The sequence below is a fragment of the Hyaena hyaena genome, unplaced genomic scaffold (genome assembly GCF_003009895.1).
Source record: "Hyaena hyaena isolate Hyena2069 unplaced genomic scaffold, ASM300989v1 scaffold_749, whole genome shotgun sequence".
Taxonomy (NCBI): domain Eukaryota; kingdom Metazoa; phylum Chordata; class Mammalia; order Carnivora; family Hyaenidae; genus Hyaena; species Hyaena hyaena.
In genome coordinates, this window is record NW_024081383.1 from 385,465 (window position 1) to 404,929 (window position 19,465).

The window sequence follows — 19,465 nt, forward strand, 5'->3', positions numbered from 1 at the left end:
TCCTTAGTTTTAAAAAGTACCAGATGACAGCATAAAAGTAAGCTTTTGATTCCTGATACATTTAACTCATTAGCTTTACGATTATGTTGTGATATTTTTCAAAAGCACCAGCAACCTATGAGAAATCTAGTTTCTCCAAATCCAGACCATTTTATCTTTCTGCCTATCTATCCATCTATCATTCTATTTTCTATTGTCTACCTATCTTTCCATCTACCTACTATCATCCATCTATCTAACATCACCTTTCTAGCTAATTCATAAGTTGTAATCACAGGGAAAGGTTAATGAACCCTATAGAGTCCATTTAAAGAAATTAATGTTTATTTTTGAGAGAGAGAGAGAGAGAGAGAGAGCGCATGAGTGGGGGAGGGGCAGAGAGAGAGGTAGAGACACAGAATCTGAAGCAGGCTTCAGGCTCTGAGCTGTCAGCACAAAGGCCAACATGGGGCTCAAACTCAAGAACTGCTAGATCATGACCTAAGCCGAAGTCGGATACTTAACCGACTGAGCCACCTAGGTGCCCCCTTTTAAAGTTCATTTTTGAACCCTGTGGAGGCTAAAGAGTTTTCCAATGATTTGCTTTCCCCCTTGTGGTATATCTGTGCAAGGTTGACATTACTGCAGTTATTATATTGAAGCTGTTATTCAGTGATAAGGTGGATTATGTTGATGCATCTCCAGTTGTATATCCTTTACCCCTCATACATGGTGGCATATAGTATAAATCACATGGTAGAACAGAAAGTGTGGGTGCAATATATGGTGCTCAAAAGGAACTTTCCCCCAGTAGATATATACCACTTAATCTCATAAATAAAAGACTTTTTTTCACATATAGTAAATGTGTTCAACAAGTCTTATTCAAAAGAGGAGTCTAGCACAGCATTTTATATCAACTGCAATCTTTGTATGGCACAATCTGGGAGACCCACAAAGAGTGAATTACAGTAATCAGGCTTCAGAATGACAAAGGAGTTAATCAGCATCTCCTTTCCTTTCTCGTGAAGCCTCTCAATTTGGTGATATCACAGAAATTATAAAAAGAAGTCTTCGTGATGGATACAAAATGCTTCTCAAATGATAGCATCAAAGACAATGGGAAACACGCGTGTGTGCGTGCACACACAGACACACATTTTAAATTTTGGGGATGACTGACACTAGATTCTAATCAAAAATACTCCCTGGATAATGAGACAGAAGGAACAGCTGTTTAGCACTTAGGAAGAACTTAAGGCCAGACTAGGACTTAAATTTTTAAACTACTGCAATGGGGAAATCTCCATATGATTGAACAAAGTAAAGATAAAATTATGTCCTTTAAATCTAGGAAAATCTATTCACAGTAGGGTAATGTATACCAGGTTCAGGGCAAGATGATTCCCCCTCTTCCTTCTTAATTCTCTTACCAGGGTTTACCTCCCATCCCAAACCTTCCCACCCCACTCTCCAGTGTCAGCTTCCAAATCCCCATTGAATTAAATTCATGGAGAATAGATTATTCTCATTAATTGTCATGAATTTTCTGATTAGATTAGATTTTCAAAAGGAAGTTTGAGAGAAACTCTTCTAAAATGTGATGATTTATGTACCTTTTTCTGAATTTACTTTATAGTTAATGCTGTTGAGAATATAGCAGGACAGGTTCATCCTCCTGAACACCAATTTGTGTATGTGTGTGTTTCTTCTTCTCAAAATCTTAGAGCCTCCTACTTTCAAGGAAAAAAAAAAAAAAAAGGTTTGTCCCAAGGATGTTCCATGATTTATCCAAGGGTAACTAGGTAAAGGGTCTAAGTATAAATATTAGAACCGTTACTGAGCTGGAAATTTACAGAAGTCAAATATAAATGATTATTTTTAGTTTTATTTATTTTGATAGAGAAAAAGAGAGTGCACAAGCAGAAGGAGAGAGAGAGAATCCTAAGCAGGCTCCACAGTCAGCATGGAGCCTGACATGGGGCTCAATCCCATGACCCTGGGATCATGACCTGAGATGAATCATGAGTCACTTAACCGACTGAGCCACCCAAAAGCCCCCAAAATGTAATGTTTTTAATTATATCAACTGCAAGTCAGTCCTGATACTACCATGTTTAATTAACTAAGTTGATTTTCTTTTTTGTGAGACTGTTTATCAAATGCCTACATCAGTAAGTTTCACTACCCCAGAAGAAAGTATTTTGTGATACTGCTTGCCATAAAATGAAAACTCTCATTTGTTGCCAAATTGATATTATGGAAGTCTAAATACATAATTTAAGCTTCTGAAAACATTGCTGTACATTGAAAATGTGTGACTATGAGCATGTAGAAAGACATGAGCACTAATTTTGCTTGACCATTTTGGTGAAAAAAGAGGGACACAATTCTTGTCTTGGGGGATGGGAAGTTATTTGAAATTAACACCATCAAAGGTGTTTTATATTGGTTTATTTTGGCAGAAAGGATATAGGGATCTCCTGTCTGCTGTTTTAAAATCAAAGTTGAAACTGGATAAAAATGCCATTTAACTGAAGATTTCGGTAACTTTTGAGTATCATAGGTCAAAATTTTTGACTTCTCAAATCTGAGAGGAAAAAGAACTTACTATATTTTCTGCTCTTTGCAAGGTGGTATTTGATACCAAACAATGCTTTTTAAAATAAAGAAGTTCTCTCTTTGTCGATAAAAGAAACAGCCTAAAGCGTGGGAGAACATGTGAACCAAAGGATATAATTCAGGAGAGAAGTAGAAGGAACTTTTAAGGCACTTTTAAGCTTCTATTTTAGGAATTTATCAATATCTTGCAACATCTATGTAGGTGACACAATCTGCCTTTTGAATAAGAATTTTAAAAAAGGTTCAGTGACAAGTGTAGAGATGCCCAATGCAAGGAGAAAAATGGGAGGGCTGAGGGCACTTGGGGTTTTTCAGAGCCTGACTTTTTGACCACCAGGTTGCAGGAAAAATGTTCCAGAAATTCTGTCTTGAATTTTCTAATGAGTCATTGCTAGTTATGAGATTGAGCCCAGTGATAACTCAGAAAGCAAGAGCTGTTCATTATACAGTTTGCACTGAAGGCAGTGAAGTATGCTGCATGCCCTAAAGAAAAGTTGTGGAGATTCCTTGCTTGCCTTAGAAATCAGAAAACCCACTTCTAGTGTTGTCTAAGAAAAGAGAATGTGTGAAGACTTCCAGGGACAGCTTTCTGGCTGCGTCATCTTGAGCAACTTAACTGAATAGCTATTACTCACTTTTTACTCATGGGGAAACAAATAGCCCGTCCTGCCGTCTCAAGGAACCCCCTTTGGACAACAATGTGTTATAATATTGAAGTACACTTTGAACTGTAGATGTCTGTGTAAGAATGATGTGCTAGAAACATGTTTGACCCTTGAATACTGAACCAGTATGCTGACCACATTTTATAGGGTCTTGGCAGGAATGGGGTGATTGAGGAGAGTTTAATGAAGGGATTATTGACAAAAGCTTGGCCAGATTAAGGGAGACCATCAGCCAGGTTAAGAGAGACCATCAAAGGATAACAGAGCACCCCAAAGCTAGCAGCAGAAGAGCCATTAGCAGCCCTAGACACAATAGAGCAAGGAATTGGGGCAGTTATTGGACACTAGAGTTTTGTTCTAGCAACCATGTGACTGCAATATTTGAGACGTCTGGAACTTCACCCTGCTACATCCTCACAATCTCATAGGGTAAGGTATGTTGATTGAATCTAATGCAGAGTCAGAAATTAAGGAAGTTCATTGAGACAATCCATAAAGGTCACTCTCCCATGCCAAGAATAGGTAGGAGATGCTGGAAAGTGGATCTGGACGGGCAATTGGAGAATGTTCAGCACTCTAACCACCATCCAGAGAGGCATTACATTCCAGTTGGGAAGGAAAAAGCAGAAGGGAAGTAGCATAGTTGGGTAACTAGTGTGTGCCAGAAACTTTACATGAATTATCTCACGTAATCTTAGCATAACCACAATGGGAGGCTGATTTATTATCACCATTTGATAGGGCAAGATACTGAATCCTGAGGTGTTTAATAATTTGTTCATGGTCATAAAGGTAGTGAGTGTGAGAATAACATGAGAAACCAAACTTGCTTGATGTCAATATGAAGGAGCATTTATAAGGGGACTCCAACTTGTCAATAGATATGCATATAAAGTAGTGTGAAACTGCTTGCTTTTATGGAGGAAGATGTAAACATAGGTGGAGACCCATGGAGTTCTTTATGTCCCATTTAACCAAAGCTCTCTATCATGATACTTGGCTCATATTTTGATATAACTCATACTTATTAGCCCAGGTATGCTATTTTTAACTAAGCCTCAAAACTATTTTAATTCCAAATGTCTGAAGGACATCACAGTCTTTGGGTTTTTTTTTTTTTTACAATGATGAGAATAACACATACCAAATTTTTCTGATTCTGAGGAAATTGTAATAATTATTCCACTGAAGTAACCTGAAAGGACTCATGTGTAGACTTCAGCCCATCCACTTCTTTGGGGAAAAACAATTCTGCCTTCCTTGGGGAACTGTATCATTTTCCTCTGATTATTAGATGTTATATATTAAATTACAAAGTCCAGTGGATGGCTTTAGTTTATGATGAACTTAGAATGTGATGGTACCTACACTTTACACACACTCATGTAAATATCATGGGAGTAAAACAATTTTCTAATTCTTCCTACTAAATTGGGTCCATAATGAAGATATTCTGAATTATGAAATATATATCCATAGCAGAGTAGCCATATTGGCATCTCATCATGCTAATGATAAAGTTTTATTTGTTATTGTCGTTGTCTTGGCTCATGTTTGTTTTCCCTCACAGTAATCTTAAGTTTGAGTTATTATCGTATTTCTATTTTTCTTTTCTCTCTCTGTTTTTGTCTATAATCCTATAAATATATATTGAGTTATAGTTTGATATGATCAAATCTTGAAACACACATCATATTGAAAGATATTATTATGTTACTATCAATGTTTCCAAATAAGCAGAGTTATCTAGTTAATGCTCCCTGAATGGGAATCTTGGATATAAAAACGGTTTCAAGGTGTAATAAAGTACATCCGAGCTCCCAGCTCTTCCTAGAGCCTGAACACTGTCTGAGTGGCTTAGATTTCCCTGGCATTCTTGTGCCTCATCTGCTACTCAAATAATTTAGGGACTTGAACTCCTTGCAAACCTTTTACAGATGACTTGATTAGATCATAAGAGTTAAAAACAAAACAAAACAAAACAAAACAAAAAACCAAAAAAACCCACCAGGATTATAACTTCAGAAATGGCCAGATAGTGGCCCAGCCTCAGTTTGAATTGAACTTGTATGATATTCCTGGGATTAGAAGTACAGAGGAAATTGTCTTTAATCCAGACAGTTTTCTTTTACTTGGGCCAGAGATATCACTCACGTTTACTCAACAGGAATGTTTTGGGCTAGTCACAGTCATTTTTATTATGGGCTTTTAGCAATATGGTGGGAGGTGTTTTATGATACAGAGTTGAATAAAACTGCAGGACACAGAAAAAAATATAGTGTCATCACTATGGAAATAACGGCAGTGTTCACTGATACTATGTTCATAAATGAACAATCATGCAGCTAAAAGAAGTAATTAGTTGGACCTCTAGATGCTAAGGACCCAACAAAAAAGATCTTGAAGATATTTATTCTGTGATAAAAGAAAGTCCCAGAACACTGTCTACATCATGACCACATTTGTGGTTAAGTGTTTATACGCATATATACACATTTGTATGCACATACATATAATGGCTTTGAAATTATACATATGAAAATGTTAGCAATATTTATCTATAAAAAGAGGTATGAGAGCAAGGAGAGGGCTAAATAAGGACTTTGAAAATAACTTCAGAAGCATCTCCCAAATTTTGTATCTTTAACAAGAATATTAAATTACTGGTGAAACACATAAAGAAGCAGATGGATGAAACCCTGAAAATATATCAGAAGGGAAAACGCTAACATTTTAGCACTGACAATATTATGTTATTTTGTATGATCTTATGTTTTACCTCCTTTCTCTTTTTTTAATTTTTTTCTAAATTTTGTATTACTTTTATAATAGAGAAAATGTAGCTAACCAATTAAAATATAAATGTTGAATAGTACCTTTGGATTTAGACACTTGTCTACATTAATTCTGATTGGTGTTTTATTCATCTGAGTTGATTCTAATAATGCATTTATTTCTTTCATCTCTCTGATGTATTTGTGAGCTTCAGAATAATTTATCTTTGACCTCAGAGCCTTCAAGCTATTTATGTATTTACTCCTCTTGTAAGGGAACTGGAGTCTGTGATAAATTGTAAGAGTCTTTCACTTCCAGGGTTTTCTTGGGTAGATGAGGCTATGTTATGATTTATACTTTAATTTGGTAGGCAACAGTATGCCATTCAGTTTACTTTCTAATGTATATTTTTGCAAGTTCTCCTTTTATACACTATAAAATGTATTTTTGCAAGTTAGCCTCTAATGTCTGTGACTAAAATCTTTCTCGGTATTGGCATCACTGATGCACACCAGTTAAAAGACAAAAGAAAACAGAAGATTATCCGAGTGGGGACTTGATGTAGGCACGTGTGTGTGTGTGTGTGAGAGAGAGAGAGAGAGAGATGAGAGATGAGAGAGATGCCCACATTCATTCTGAATGAGCTGTCTTCCTGAAAGTCATTCTCCCATTTTTCCCCCCTCAGCAATTATAAAAACTGCCCTTCCCAACATGGACAGAGAAGCCAAGGAGGAATACCTGGTTGTTATTCAAGCCAAAGATATGGGTGGACACTCTGGTGGCCTATCTGGGACCACAACACTTACAGTGACCCTTACCGACGTAAATGACAATCCTCCGAAATTTGCCCAAAGTAAGTTTGTTCCCTGCACTGGGTGAATATCTAAGTACAATGTTTTCACTTGAATTTATTTTCTAATTTTTAGCAACATTCAAAAACCTGACAGCAATTATTGAATGCTTATTATGTGCAAGGTATGCCAGTGTGTGTGTATATATACACATATATACATATACATATATATATACACATATACATATATATATATATACATATACATATATATATATATATATGAAACAACCAACTCTCCTGTCATTTTGGTAATAAATGTATTATCATTTTACAGATTTTAATGAAGTTGAGAAAATTTCCAAATATTAAATGTATGGTATATAGTTTGTAGCTAAGAATTAGAACCAGGGTGTGTCTGACTGCAAGATGTGTGCTTAGTTCTCTATTCCATGGTACTTCCCATTGTGAACTTGAAAGAGTAATTAACACACACCTCAGATAGTGCTTTATCAATTGTCCCACTCTGTTGTATAAAAGAAACCACATCTGCAGTGCCTGAGGAGGGAAAAGAAGATACGCAGTGTACTGTATACTTGCTGCAAAAATAAACACTCCTTCCTGTGACTTCCTGTGGCTCCTTCACCCAGCAGTGATCGCTGACACTACTCATCCCTACTAAAGCCAGGCTTTGCTTCAGAAGCATCTCATTAAAATTCAAGGCAGCCACCATCCATGAATCAGGGAGACAATCATTGTTTTCCAATTTTTTGTACACTCACAGAACCCTTTTTTTTCTGTTTAATATATTTACTTTGAGAGAGAGATTGAGCATGAGGAGGGGAAGGGCAGAGAGAGGGGAAGAGAGAGAATCCCAAGAAGGCTCTGTGCTGTCCAGTGCAATGTGGGGCTGAGTGTCATGAAGCTGTGAGATCATGACCTGAGCCAAAATCAAGAGTCAGATGCTTAAGCAAATGAATCATCCAGGTGCTCCACAGAACCATTTTCTTGTGAGCACTTATCCAAATAATCTGACAAGCTGTGTTGTGAAGCCTTTTTGACATGGAGACTCTTGAGTTGAGATATGAATTATGACTAGGAATTAGCTGGAACAAGGTGAAACCAAGGAAGTAGGGGGTGGTCATGGCCATGGGAGGAAGAGGATATCCTAAAGTCCTGTGAAAGAAGGAAACATGGCCCTTGGTGAGAATTAAAAGAATCTTACAATAGCTACCAGGGTGGCTCAGTCAGTTGAGCACCCAACTCTTGCTTTCGGTTCAAGTCATTATGTCTTGGTTCATGGGATCAAGCTCTGTGAAGGGGTCTGCTCTGATAGCACAGAGCCTGCTTGGGATTCTCTCTCTCTCTGTCTCTCTCCCTGTCTCCCTCTCTCCCTGTCCCTCCCCAGTGTTTCTCAAAATAAATAAATAACCTTTAAAAAAAGAATCCTACTACAATTAGAACACAGAATCTAAAGAGTTAGGTTAGGCAGGAGTTAGCCATACTTGGATTTAGAGGCCATTTTGAGCTCCATGATCTTTATCTTAATATCACTGGGAAGACAGTAAAAGGTTTTACATTGTAGGTTGAGTAATAGAATTGGAATCCAGGGATATCACAGAAAATGAAATCTGGCCTTTTTCCAGTGTGTTCTCCACACTGCAGCCACTTAAAGGGTGTGCATAAACATTCATGTAAAAAATGATGGCAGAGATGATGGTGGTCTCCATGAAACTAGAGAAAGGTGTGACAGGCACTTAAGAGGTAATGATAACAGAACTTTAAGGTTACCTTCTATTTTCAGTTGACGAAGTGAGTTTTCACATGTTTACAATGAGAGAGTGTGTGCATGCTGGTGCTATTGTAGGAGAACCAGTTATGTTTTTTTTAAGAGGATTTTTTAAAGTTTGTTTATGAGAGAGAGAACATGAGCAAGCATGAGCAGGGGAGGGGCAGAGAGAGAAAGAGAAAGAGAGAGAATCTCAAGCAGGCTCTGCACTGTCAGCACAGAGCCTGATGTGGAGCTCAATCTTACAAACTGTGAGATCATGACCTGAGCCAAAACCAGGAGTTGGATGCTCAACCAACTGAGCCACCCAGGTGCTCTTGAAGAGAGAGAAGAGCAAAGAGAGGGAGGGAGAGGGAAAGGGAGAAAGATAGATATGGGGGGGGGTTGAAAATGATACATTTGAGGTATTTTTGACAATTTATATGCAGAAAAAAAATCCAAGGTAGAAAGAACAGAAAGGATGCATTTTCATTAGGAATTTCAGAATTTTCACTTCTGGCTATGCATAAATCAGATAACGATACAACCCTTTTTAACCAAATTATTGAAATGGAGAATACCATTTCTCCCATCCCTGGCTCTCTTCTTTCCTTTTCAGTTGCCATTATAGTTAAGGTTCTAATATGCAACTCTCCTTCCTCAGAAGATGATTGTTTCAATTCAGCAGTGGCAGTTGAGTTTCAAAAGTGTTCTCTTTCTTAGGGGTAATAACTGTTAACTATGATCACACTGACAGAGATGATGAGTGAGCAGAACAGGAATGGATAAACGTTCCATTTGCTTGGCTACCCAAAGCTCCCTGATGTAGGCCTAGGAGCAAGGTGAAACCCCTTGCTGGCTTATTTACTTAATAAGCATACCTAGAGTGATCATCTCAAACCTTACCTGGAATATAAAATTTGAAGGAAATGGAATCATTACACTAATTATGAGAGAATAGGGAGGCTTGTGTTGCATATGTGTATTTTCAGTGCCTACCTTATGGCAAAGCTATTTGGAAAACAGTTTTGTTCCTCAGTCCCATAATTTCATGATTCTAGGAGACTTTTTTTATTTCATCATTAAATAAAAGTGTGCTGGTGCTAGAAGAAAACCTTACCCATCATATGAAATAATCTTGTTAGATCAGGTAGAACGAGCCTGGTTTATCCAAGGGACTCAGTGATTGAGTTCCAACTAGAATTAGGTAATGTTCTCTAGATTTAATTTTTCCCTTTGTTTTATAGCTCATCAAATATTTATTTATTCCCTTGTTTTGGTTGCAGTGGGACTAAACCTTCTTGGTTGCCTTGACTTTGGGTTCCCCAGAAACAGGCACTGAGACAAGAATTTGATTAGAAGTAGTTTATCTTGGAGACGATCCCAAGAAACGCCAGTGGGGAAGTGAGGATGTGTGAGGGAGAAGGATAGAGAGCCAATAATGTGCATTATCAAGCCAGCTATGACTGTGGAGGACTGGAGCTGTATCCCATCGGGGAAACTCTGAAACACTGTAAATAGACAAAAGAAATAGCTCAAGGTTACCCTACCAGAAAGGGGAGGAGCTTGGGATTTTATTTCCTAAGTTGTGTGAGTCTTTGGGGCTGCTTCTCTGAGAGCATTAATTTTCTGGTAGTTGTGGCCTGACAGGCAGTGGGCAAAATGGGTTCTGAAGGCCAGAAAAAAAGCCTCAGGCAAAGAAATGCGGGAGTTGGCAGTTAGATGTAGGGCAGGTGTGTACTGAAGTGCTAATGGCCAGGGGTTATGGTCGCTTCCTTCCACCGATGAAATGAGTGACACCAAAATACCAACTTAAGTGATTTGAGTAAAATTGGGCCCGATACCACTAATTAGACATGTTTTACTGGCCCCACAGGAGAACGAACATACACTGTAATTGTATTTTGCCTAGAGAGTCTTGGAGGTATGATTTCTGGTCTTCAGAGCAATGAGGACTTTAGTAACAGGAGGACAGTTTCATGTTTCTGAACAGCTTGCTGCAGGGCACAGCAGAAGTTTAGTAATTGGATTTTATCAAAACTGGTCTACAAGTCTGTAAATATAAAGGTAACTTCAAAAGTGTCTTTCAGTGTGTTACACATTACATCTCTCTGTGCTGAAATTAGTGTAATATTTTATGTTGGGCAACAATGAATATCCCCATGGGCAGTCAGTGTGATTATACAGCAAATTGGAAAGAACATTCACATTGACTCGCTAACATCCTGATATAAATTTGTTCCAAATAAATGCTTGGTGAACATACAGTTGAATAAGTTTTATATCTCAGAAGAGTCTCGAAGACAGATCACTTCTTCTGGGAGCGCTTTATCTTTGACTCATTTAAAAGATTGTGCATTTCGCAGCAAAAGGGATATTTTTGTCTTTTCCATCACTGTACTGTTAGTATCTATAGGTGAGCTCTGAAGAAATAAAGTACCTAATAAATATTTGCTGAATAGGTTATTAAATGAATGAAAGTTGTGCAGTGCTCAGTGTTTTGTTTTGTTTTGTTTTGTTTTTTCTAAGGTCTGTATCACTTCTCAGTACCAGAAGATGTGGTTCTTGGCACTGCAATAGGGAGGGTAAAGGCCAATGATCAGGATGTTGGTGAAAATGCACAGTCATCCTATGACATCATCGATGGAGATGGAACAGCACTGTTTGAAATCACTTCTGATGCCCAGGCCCAGGATGGCATTATAAGACTAAGAAAGGTAAGCTAAGGAAGATTTTGTTCATCTTCCAAATGCTTCTTTGAAGTTTACAAGAGTTGAGTGGACTTCCTGACATAATCTTAGGATTGATAGAGGTTTAGCTTCTTTAGCTGTGAAAGTGTAGAGTCCTTTTTGCACCGCATACCCTCAGTCCCACTTTCCATTTCAGCTAAAGGGTGGCAACCAGTTACCATGGTGTTGGTAGCTTCCCATCTCACCCATTATTTCCCCTCAGCTGTGCCCTGTGCTCTTCCCCAAGCTAAAGGAATTTGCTCACTTCTTTTGCAGAGCACTCCAGTCACAAAGGGAAGTCACCACTCAAAAGGTCACCCTCAAGCAATGAAGGACATAGATTGTAGACAGTTCTTATTCTTTGAAGACATTTATTCTCAAGCATATTATCTATGGTTCCTAAGAGGATTCTCAGTAGGAAAGAGGTTCACATGCCCACAGAGGTGGCAAGTGCAGTGGCTTTTAACCCTTATCTGTATCACTCTCCCCATTGCTGTATTCCTGGTACTTGGAATATCTACACAAAATACACTGAAGATTCCCAAGTTTTTATTACAGGCTCTGCTTTCAGGGAGCCTCAAGGACAGACCAGGCAGTCAGCCTGAGTTGTTCTCGCCAGCTCTAGCACTAGAAGGGCAGGGCCAACCCTGCTACCATTGGATACTCCAAACCTTGCAACGAAGGTCCAAGCATTATGGTCAATGAAGTTCATCTTTGCCTTGCTTCCGGGCGTGGGGCTACCATCAGAGAAAGAAGTATCTAGATGAATAGTGCAGATAATGTATGGCAACGGCATCTGCATCTGCCAGACACCATTTCTTTTGTGATAGATGTGAAAAATTCTGTACAGTAGTTCCCATATTTATTTATCATCATGACATCTACATTCATAAAAAATGTGTAGAATGCATTTCATTGTCTTCTGGGCATGGACATTTGCAAGGAAAAATATCCTTTTGTCCTCATCTTGAGTATTTTTTTTCAATACTGGTTTTCATATCTTTTCATGAAATAGCACGAATTAATTTTAATTAGATGTGTTTGTTCATGAATAAGAAGAAAAATGGCAGAGCACTCTGTTGGGAGCCTGTCTGCCTTGATCAGCATTATATTCACGTGATTCCAAGCTTACTATACAATTCTCTAGTCATGTGACACTGGAATCTGGTTCCAGTGGCCATGCCCTTAAAATCCCCTGTTGGAGAGATCGTGACACTGCGAACCTGGAGTTTTCTGGACATACTTTTGTGTACAAAATCAATTTTTTGAATTTTGAGCAAAAAAATATGGCTGCATTTATTTTAACTGTGTTCAGAACAACTCTGGCTTTCTACCTGGCTTGAGTTTAGGTTAAGAGTTGAAAAGTATTTAAAAACTCATGTTTAAAATAGAGTACAGTATAATTATGCTTGAGTCAATTATTGAATAACCCAGAGCCACATTTTCCTTAGCTAATGATTCCTGATGTCATTTTTATTGTTATTATTAACTGCCATCCTTTGCTACCATAAGGTGCTTTTATAAACTGAAGCAATTAGCTGTGTGTTATAGTTTTATTCACTGTTATTCATAAACATGGAACTATATACTACATATTTTGACATCAAGAAACCCACCTATTTTACTTTAGAGAGAAATATATAGGGAGTCATATATATGTAATTCATGGGTCTTCTATTTGATGAAATCCTAAGGACACTAGGGATGTGTTTGGATACATTGTCATTATGTTGAGCTAAGAGATAAACAGAACATAATCTGCTATACTTAACAGTGTTTGTGAAGAATTTGAAATTACAAAATTGTTATAGTAGGGGTGATTGGCAAATTTTTGCAAATGCTGACATTGAATGGTCTGTTTGTGCATACACGTGCCTAGCAATTTCAGAATAGACAGGGAAGTGAGTATATGCCTTGTTTACTAGAAAATATTTCCCCCAAAATCCAAGTCCCATTAGAACTGAATTCAAGTAGAAAAATCACCCCCAAATTTTGAAATAAAACTACATATTTAAGCTTGTACAGGGGTTCTGGAAGCGTTCACTAATGCCTGCCTGTCTTCCGATTTATTTTTTAGAAATCTGCATTGCAGATTGTGAAGAATTGCAGCTCGCACCTAAATTGTCTCTCTGAACTTTGACAGACGTTTATTCTTGAAATCTGAAATATTACGAGTTGCCAAGAATGCAATGTCAGATTCTGATATAGATGGGCTTCTAAGTATTTAGGGGAACTATTTTCTTTTACCTATCTCTCTTCACCTAGGTCATTAGCTGAAGTCTCAGGGGCTTTTAAGGAATGAGGAATTAATATGTCAGAAGTATTGTCAGTAATGGCGCAATGAGGTAATTTCAAATTGCTTTTAAGTGGTTGGTGGAGGCATGGCCAGACCTAGTTATCTATATATATACACACTGCTCTTACCCTTCCTTCTTCTAAATATAAACACAGATAAATATGAATCTGCATACATATTTCTTTATATGCCCACCTGCTTCAGAGCCCAGAACTTATAATAGAGACCTTCTAAGAATACCCTAAAAAATAATAAACCTCATTTTAGCCACATGATCAGTAGAGCAGCAGTAATTTTAGAAGTGAAATAAGAAAACACTCTTTGTTGGGATTAGTGCTAAATTATGCTTTATAATGTCTCCTTGGACTAAACAATGATTATTTCTAGTTCTTTACATTTCACACACTGTTGCAGAAATGATAAACTATTCTTCCCAGATAGAGATTGTGTTCGATGCCGCCTTATCTCCTACCAGCAGAGGCCCGATTAACTGGCTGATTGGTATTCAGGTCATGCCACCACTAGTAAAATTTTATTATGACTCTGAAGTGAAATTTTGATGGCACAATTCATGACTGTGAATATTTTGCGAATTCCAAGTGAAATGAGCAAAACAAAACAAAACAATAGGAGATTAGATTCACTGAGCTTGTATAATAAACAGATATCAATAAATGCCTGTAAAATTTACAGGTTGAATCTGAGGGAATGGAGAGTGATCCCATTAAGGCTCGCAAATGGGCTTAAATGCACATAACTATCATCCATCAGCATTATACTCATTTGTTCTTGCTGCTGTGGTCATTAGCGAGAAACATTCATCTTTGTCATTTCTTAACAGCCTCTGGACTTTGAGACCAAAAAATCCTATACACTGAAGGTAGAGGCAGCCAATGTCCATGTTGACCCACGTTTCAGCGGCAGGGGGCCCTTTAAAGACACGGCAACAGTCAAAATTGTTGTTGAGGATGCTGACGAGCCTCCTGTCTTCTCTTCACCTACTTACCTCCTCGAAGTTCATGAAAATGCTGCTCTAAACTCCGTTATTGGGCAAGTGACTGCTCGTGACCCTGACATCACCTCCAGTCCTATAAGGTATTTCTTTTATAATTTGTTTAATGTTTTTTTTTTGAGACAGAGAGAGGCAGGGTAGGAGGGGCAGAGGGAGAGAGGGAGACACAGAATCTGAAACAGGCTCCAGGCTCCAGGCTCTGAGCTGTCAGACTCCCGAACTGTGAGGTCATAACCTGAGCCCAAGTCGGACACTTACCCACTGAGCCACCCAGGTACTCCAGGTATTTCTTTTTTAAAAGGCACATGGGCTACATCAAATGACAAGCACATCAGTGAAAAATGCAGTTATGTGTACATTCTTTGTGACTGTCTTTGGTAATCAGCTCACAGGACTAAGGGATTTTGGTCAGCACAATGTGTGCACGTGTGTGTGCATTTACATGCTCAGGCACGTGTTCACACACACCTACAAAGAGCTACATGCAATACGCAGAGCCAGGAATATCGAGTTGAATGAAGCTATTGGAGCTTTCAGAGAACTCACTGACTGAAAATACAAAATTGCATACGTTCTGCAGTGTATTTGGGTGCATCTTTTACATTTCTTTGCTTGATTGCAGCATTTGTTTCTAGTGTTGGGCAAGTATTGCTGATTTGTCTTCTTTCTCTTTTGACAGTTACAGTGAATTATATATATATATATAAAAGAACTTCAGAGGCATGAGACCACTGTCTCACTCGGTTCATTAAGAGGCCCTTATCTTATTTCTGTCTTTGGGGGTTGGCTTTGAAATTATCTTCTTACCACTTCATGGGCATTTCTGATAGGTCAGCATATCTGGATTGTTGCCTCTTAGAGAAAATCTTTCTTTGCCATTAAACAAAGAAACCTTTTGTTTATACTTTCCCTGCTCAGAATTTTTTCCCAAGATGAAACAATTCTTTCCTCTCCTCTCCTCTCCTCCCCTCCCCTCCCCTCCTCTCCTCTCCTTCTTTTCTTATGTTTATTTATTTTCAAGAGAAAGAGAGAGACAGCCATGAGTAAGGGAGTGGTAGAGAGAAAGGGAAACACAGAATCTGAAGCAGGCTCCAGACTCCGCACTGTAAGCATAGACCCTAACGTGAGGGTCAAACCCACAATCCATGAGATCATGATTTGAGCAAAAGTCGGACGCTTAAGTGACTGAGCCACCCATTCTTTTTTGTTGTTGTTGTTGTTGAACTGTGTACATCTTTTCTCTTTTGCCAGTCATCCACATGACAGTACAGGTGCTCAAGCTACAAAAGAACACTGAAAATCTATAATATGTACACTGGTCTCAAGGGTGAAGTGTTGGCTAATGATGTGTTTGAGCATAGATTTCAAATATTGTCTTAGAAATGTTTGTTGCAGAAGACAGAGAAAGAGGGGAAGGAGAGAGAAGGAGACAGAGATGTAAAGAGAGAGAAAAAAGTCTTAATGAATTGTCCTGTTAAACTGGGAGTTAGATATCAGTTCATCCCAACTCATTGAATGGATGTATTTTCAACTACTTTAATCATGGAAACTCGGGATAAGTGAGCTTTCTGGAAGCTTTATTTATTCACTTCTTTTTTATGTATTAACTTTGCATTACTCACAAGGTCACTGAAACTCTGAGACTACAAGTGAAACTCAGAATAGTCGGTGGCCCAAATAGTTTGGGCAAAAAATAATTCTTTTCAGATCCAGAAAAGCTGGTTTCAATATAAGCCACTTCAAAACTCAAGATAATGAATAGGGTATCCCAAAAGGATACAAAAAAATTTCCTCAAGACCCTAATTTCTGAGAAGATAAAATCCTACCTGGGGACTTCAAAAATGGTCAGGTGTCCATTCTCAATTCTGAAGAAGTTCAACAAGCTATAACCATATAGGATGTCCATACTTGCCTAAGAGAATTGTATCTCTCAAAGGGCCAAGTGTTGAAAACAAGGAAATAAGTATCCAGAAAAATAACTGTGCATGGTCATTCATTTTCTGACTACATATTGAAGTTATGAAATAGCTCTGTATTGTGATGCTGATACATAAATACAGGCAGTATTTGTGGAATAATGACTGTCCTGATTCATGTTTTTACTACTTGACCCCGGAAAAAGCAGAGAAAGGAGTAATTTCCGCTTGCCTCATATCTCCAAGCATGAGACAGAATGGAGTAAGATGAGTCCAACTGAATAATGGGGCCAGTTTTAACACTTGTTTTCACAAGATTTCTACTCTTTTCAGCAAGGAACATACAAGGGGTTCAGGAGTATGCCAAGTCAGGGGCCCTTAGGGATGGGGGCATTCAAATATTGGGGCAATCACATTTAAACTCCAAACATGGAATCCGTAGTGGCGGTGGGAATAGCCTTCCAGTGCAGAGGTAGGGTCTTAATCAGATCGAGATGAGGTCTGGGGAACTTTTCATGCCATAGTGACAGTAACCTCAAATTGGCAGAACTGGTTAAAAATCCAGGTTTATGGTTGCCCGCATATTTTTGCACATTTTGTTACCTCTCCATATACCGATGCAAACATGGAGATTTACTGATACCAACTCTGGTTCCCAGGGAATCAAATGGTGATTATCGCTGTAGTTAACTGTTATTGTTACTGCTATTGTTATTTTTATTATTACCACTGCTTTGAAAGGCAGGTGTAGAGGAAGCCTGAAGCTGCTTAGCAACAACTGCCCAGCTTAGAAGTGTTTTGTTTTCAGGCAAGCAAAAGGAGATTAGTGGCTATGTCACCTGGAGAGATGGATAGATTAAATACCATCTGATGACACGGACATATCTGTGTCTCTGATAGATTTCAGGCAAGCGCTTATTCCTTGGCATCTGTGATCCCACCCAGAGAAGGGGCGAATACTGTTTCAAAGCATTTTACAACAGGGCTTTGATGAGTGATTCAGAAGGCAAGCCCCACTCAGGTATGAATGGAGGCGGCTTGGCTGCATGGGATGGGAATGTAAGAATCATCAACTGCCTTTTTCAGCACCTGTTCTACTTTTCTGTACTTGTCTCTCTCCTCCACCCCCCACCGCCGCCTACCCTACTTCATTGGGTTATGGAGAGGAGCTTTCCTCTCTCTTTGCACAATTGGTTAATTTGAGTAGAAAATTAAATTTCCTGACTAGCCAGAGCAATGCATGGTTCCTTATGAGTCTAGCAGACAGATTTAGAGCCATTTAACCTTTTTTAACAGAACTAGAAGACATGGATATTCAAGGAATTACTGAGTAACAAATAGCTATGCATTATTGTCTCTTTAGAACTGTTATATTTTATATGCTGACAAGAAGGCATCCATCTTTTAGGGGAATATTTACTTTCCCTAATGTTTGACATCCAGCAAGAAAAAGGCCTTTTTATGGCATTTGCTGTGTTTAAATATGCAATCGTTTATTGGTTGGTCAACTTCCCATAAGACTCAACTTTTTTTAAAAGCACATCATCAAGTTGGAAATATTCTGTACTTTAAAATTCTTATACCTCAACCTGTACTTTTTAAATTTAGATCCAAGTTAGTTAACATAGTGTAATAATGATTTCAGGAATAGAATTTAGTGACTCACCACTTACATATAACACCCAGTGGTCATGCCAGCAAGTGCCCTCCTTAATGCCCATCGCCCATTTAGTCCATCCCCCACCCACAACCGCTCCAGAAACCCTCAGTTTGTTCTCTGTATTTAAGAGTCTCTATGGTTTGTCTCTCCCTCTTATTTTTGCCTCCCTTCCCCATCTTCATCTGTTGTACTTTTTAAATTCTACATATGAATGAAATCATATGATATTTGTCTTTCTCTCACTGACTTATTTTGCTTAGCATAATACACTCTAGTTCCATCCACGTTGTTGCAAACGGCAAGATTTTTTATCTTTGATCGCTGAGTAAAATTCTATTGTATCTGTATACCGCATCTTCTTTATCCATTCATCAGTCTATTTGGGTTCTTTCCATAATTTGACCATTGTTGAATGGGCTGCTGTAAACATTGGGGTGCATGTGCCCCTTCAAATCAGCATTTTTGTATTCTTTAGATAAATTCCTAGTAGTGAAATTGATGGACCGTAGAGTAGTTTTATTTTTAATGTTTTGAGGAACCTCCATGCTCTTTTCCAGAGTGGCTACACCAGTACCTAAACCTGTATCTGTACCAATATTTGTGTCTCTATCTTTGTCTATATATTCCCTTTCAGGGGAAAATAGACAGTGGCATAGAGGGTCTCACCTTCTCTCTTCCAGGAACATTAATTAAATATTTGCTACTCTTTTCAATACTCTGTATTTCTCGGTAATATTGAATGTAGTTGGGTAAATTATTTGTATTTAAAAAGGTGATGCATTTTGAACTTATGCAGACTAAAGTTCAAATCCTGTTATTGCTACTTCCTCCAGCAGCTGGTCTCTGGAATTCCCTTAGACTCAGTTTCCTCATATGTATTTTGGGATAATATCATGTACATCACAGGGTAACTAATAAAGTTCTGGTTTTTAAAAATAAGTAGTAGCTTTTAGCATTGCCAGTTGATAAAGCCACCGTCATTTTCATATCTTAAACACAAATTAAAAACCTAGTATTTGGGTTCCTGGGGGGCTCAGTCAGTTAAGCATCTCGCTTTGACTCAGGTCATAGTCTCATGATTAGTGAGTTGGAGCCCCTCACTGGGCTCTACACGAGCAGACAGAGTCTGTTTTGGATCCCCCTGTCCCCCGTGCGTGCGTGCACTCTCTCTCTTTCAAAATCAACATTTTTAAAAGCTCTGGTACTTATGTTAGCAGAGTTTCTTCTACAAATGGTTCCTGACTGTGCG

General features: G+C 38.4%; 1 protein-coding gene across 1 annotated transcript in view; it reads left to right on the forward strand.

Moving 5' to 3' along the window:
• The window catches only part of CDH8 (cadherin 8), a 242,569-nt gene that overhangs the window by 67,215 nt on the left and 155,889 nt on the right, over window positions 1-19,465 (forward strand). Inside the window, exons 3-5 of the mRNA XM_039218320.1 lie at window positions 6,727-6,894; window positions 11,132-11,319; window positions 14,469-14,722. Of these exons, the coding sequence (XP_039074251.1) occupies window positions 6,727-6,894; window positions 11,132-11,319; window positions 14,469-14,722 (610 nt within the window). The remainder of the gene's footprint in view (window positions 1-6,726; window positions 6,895-11,131; window positions 11,320-14,468; window positions 14,723-19,465) is intronic.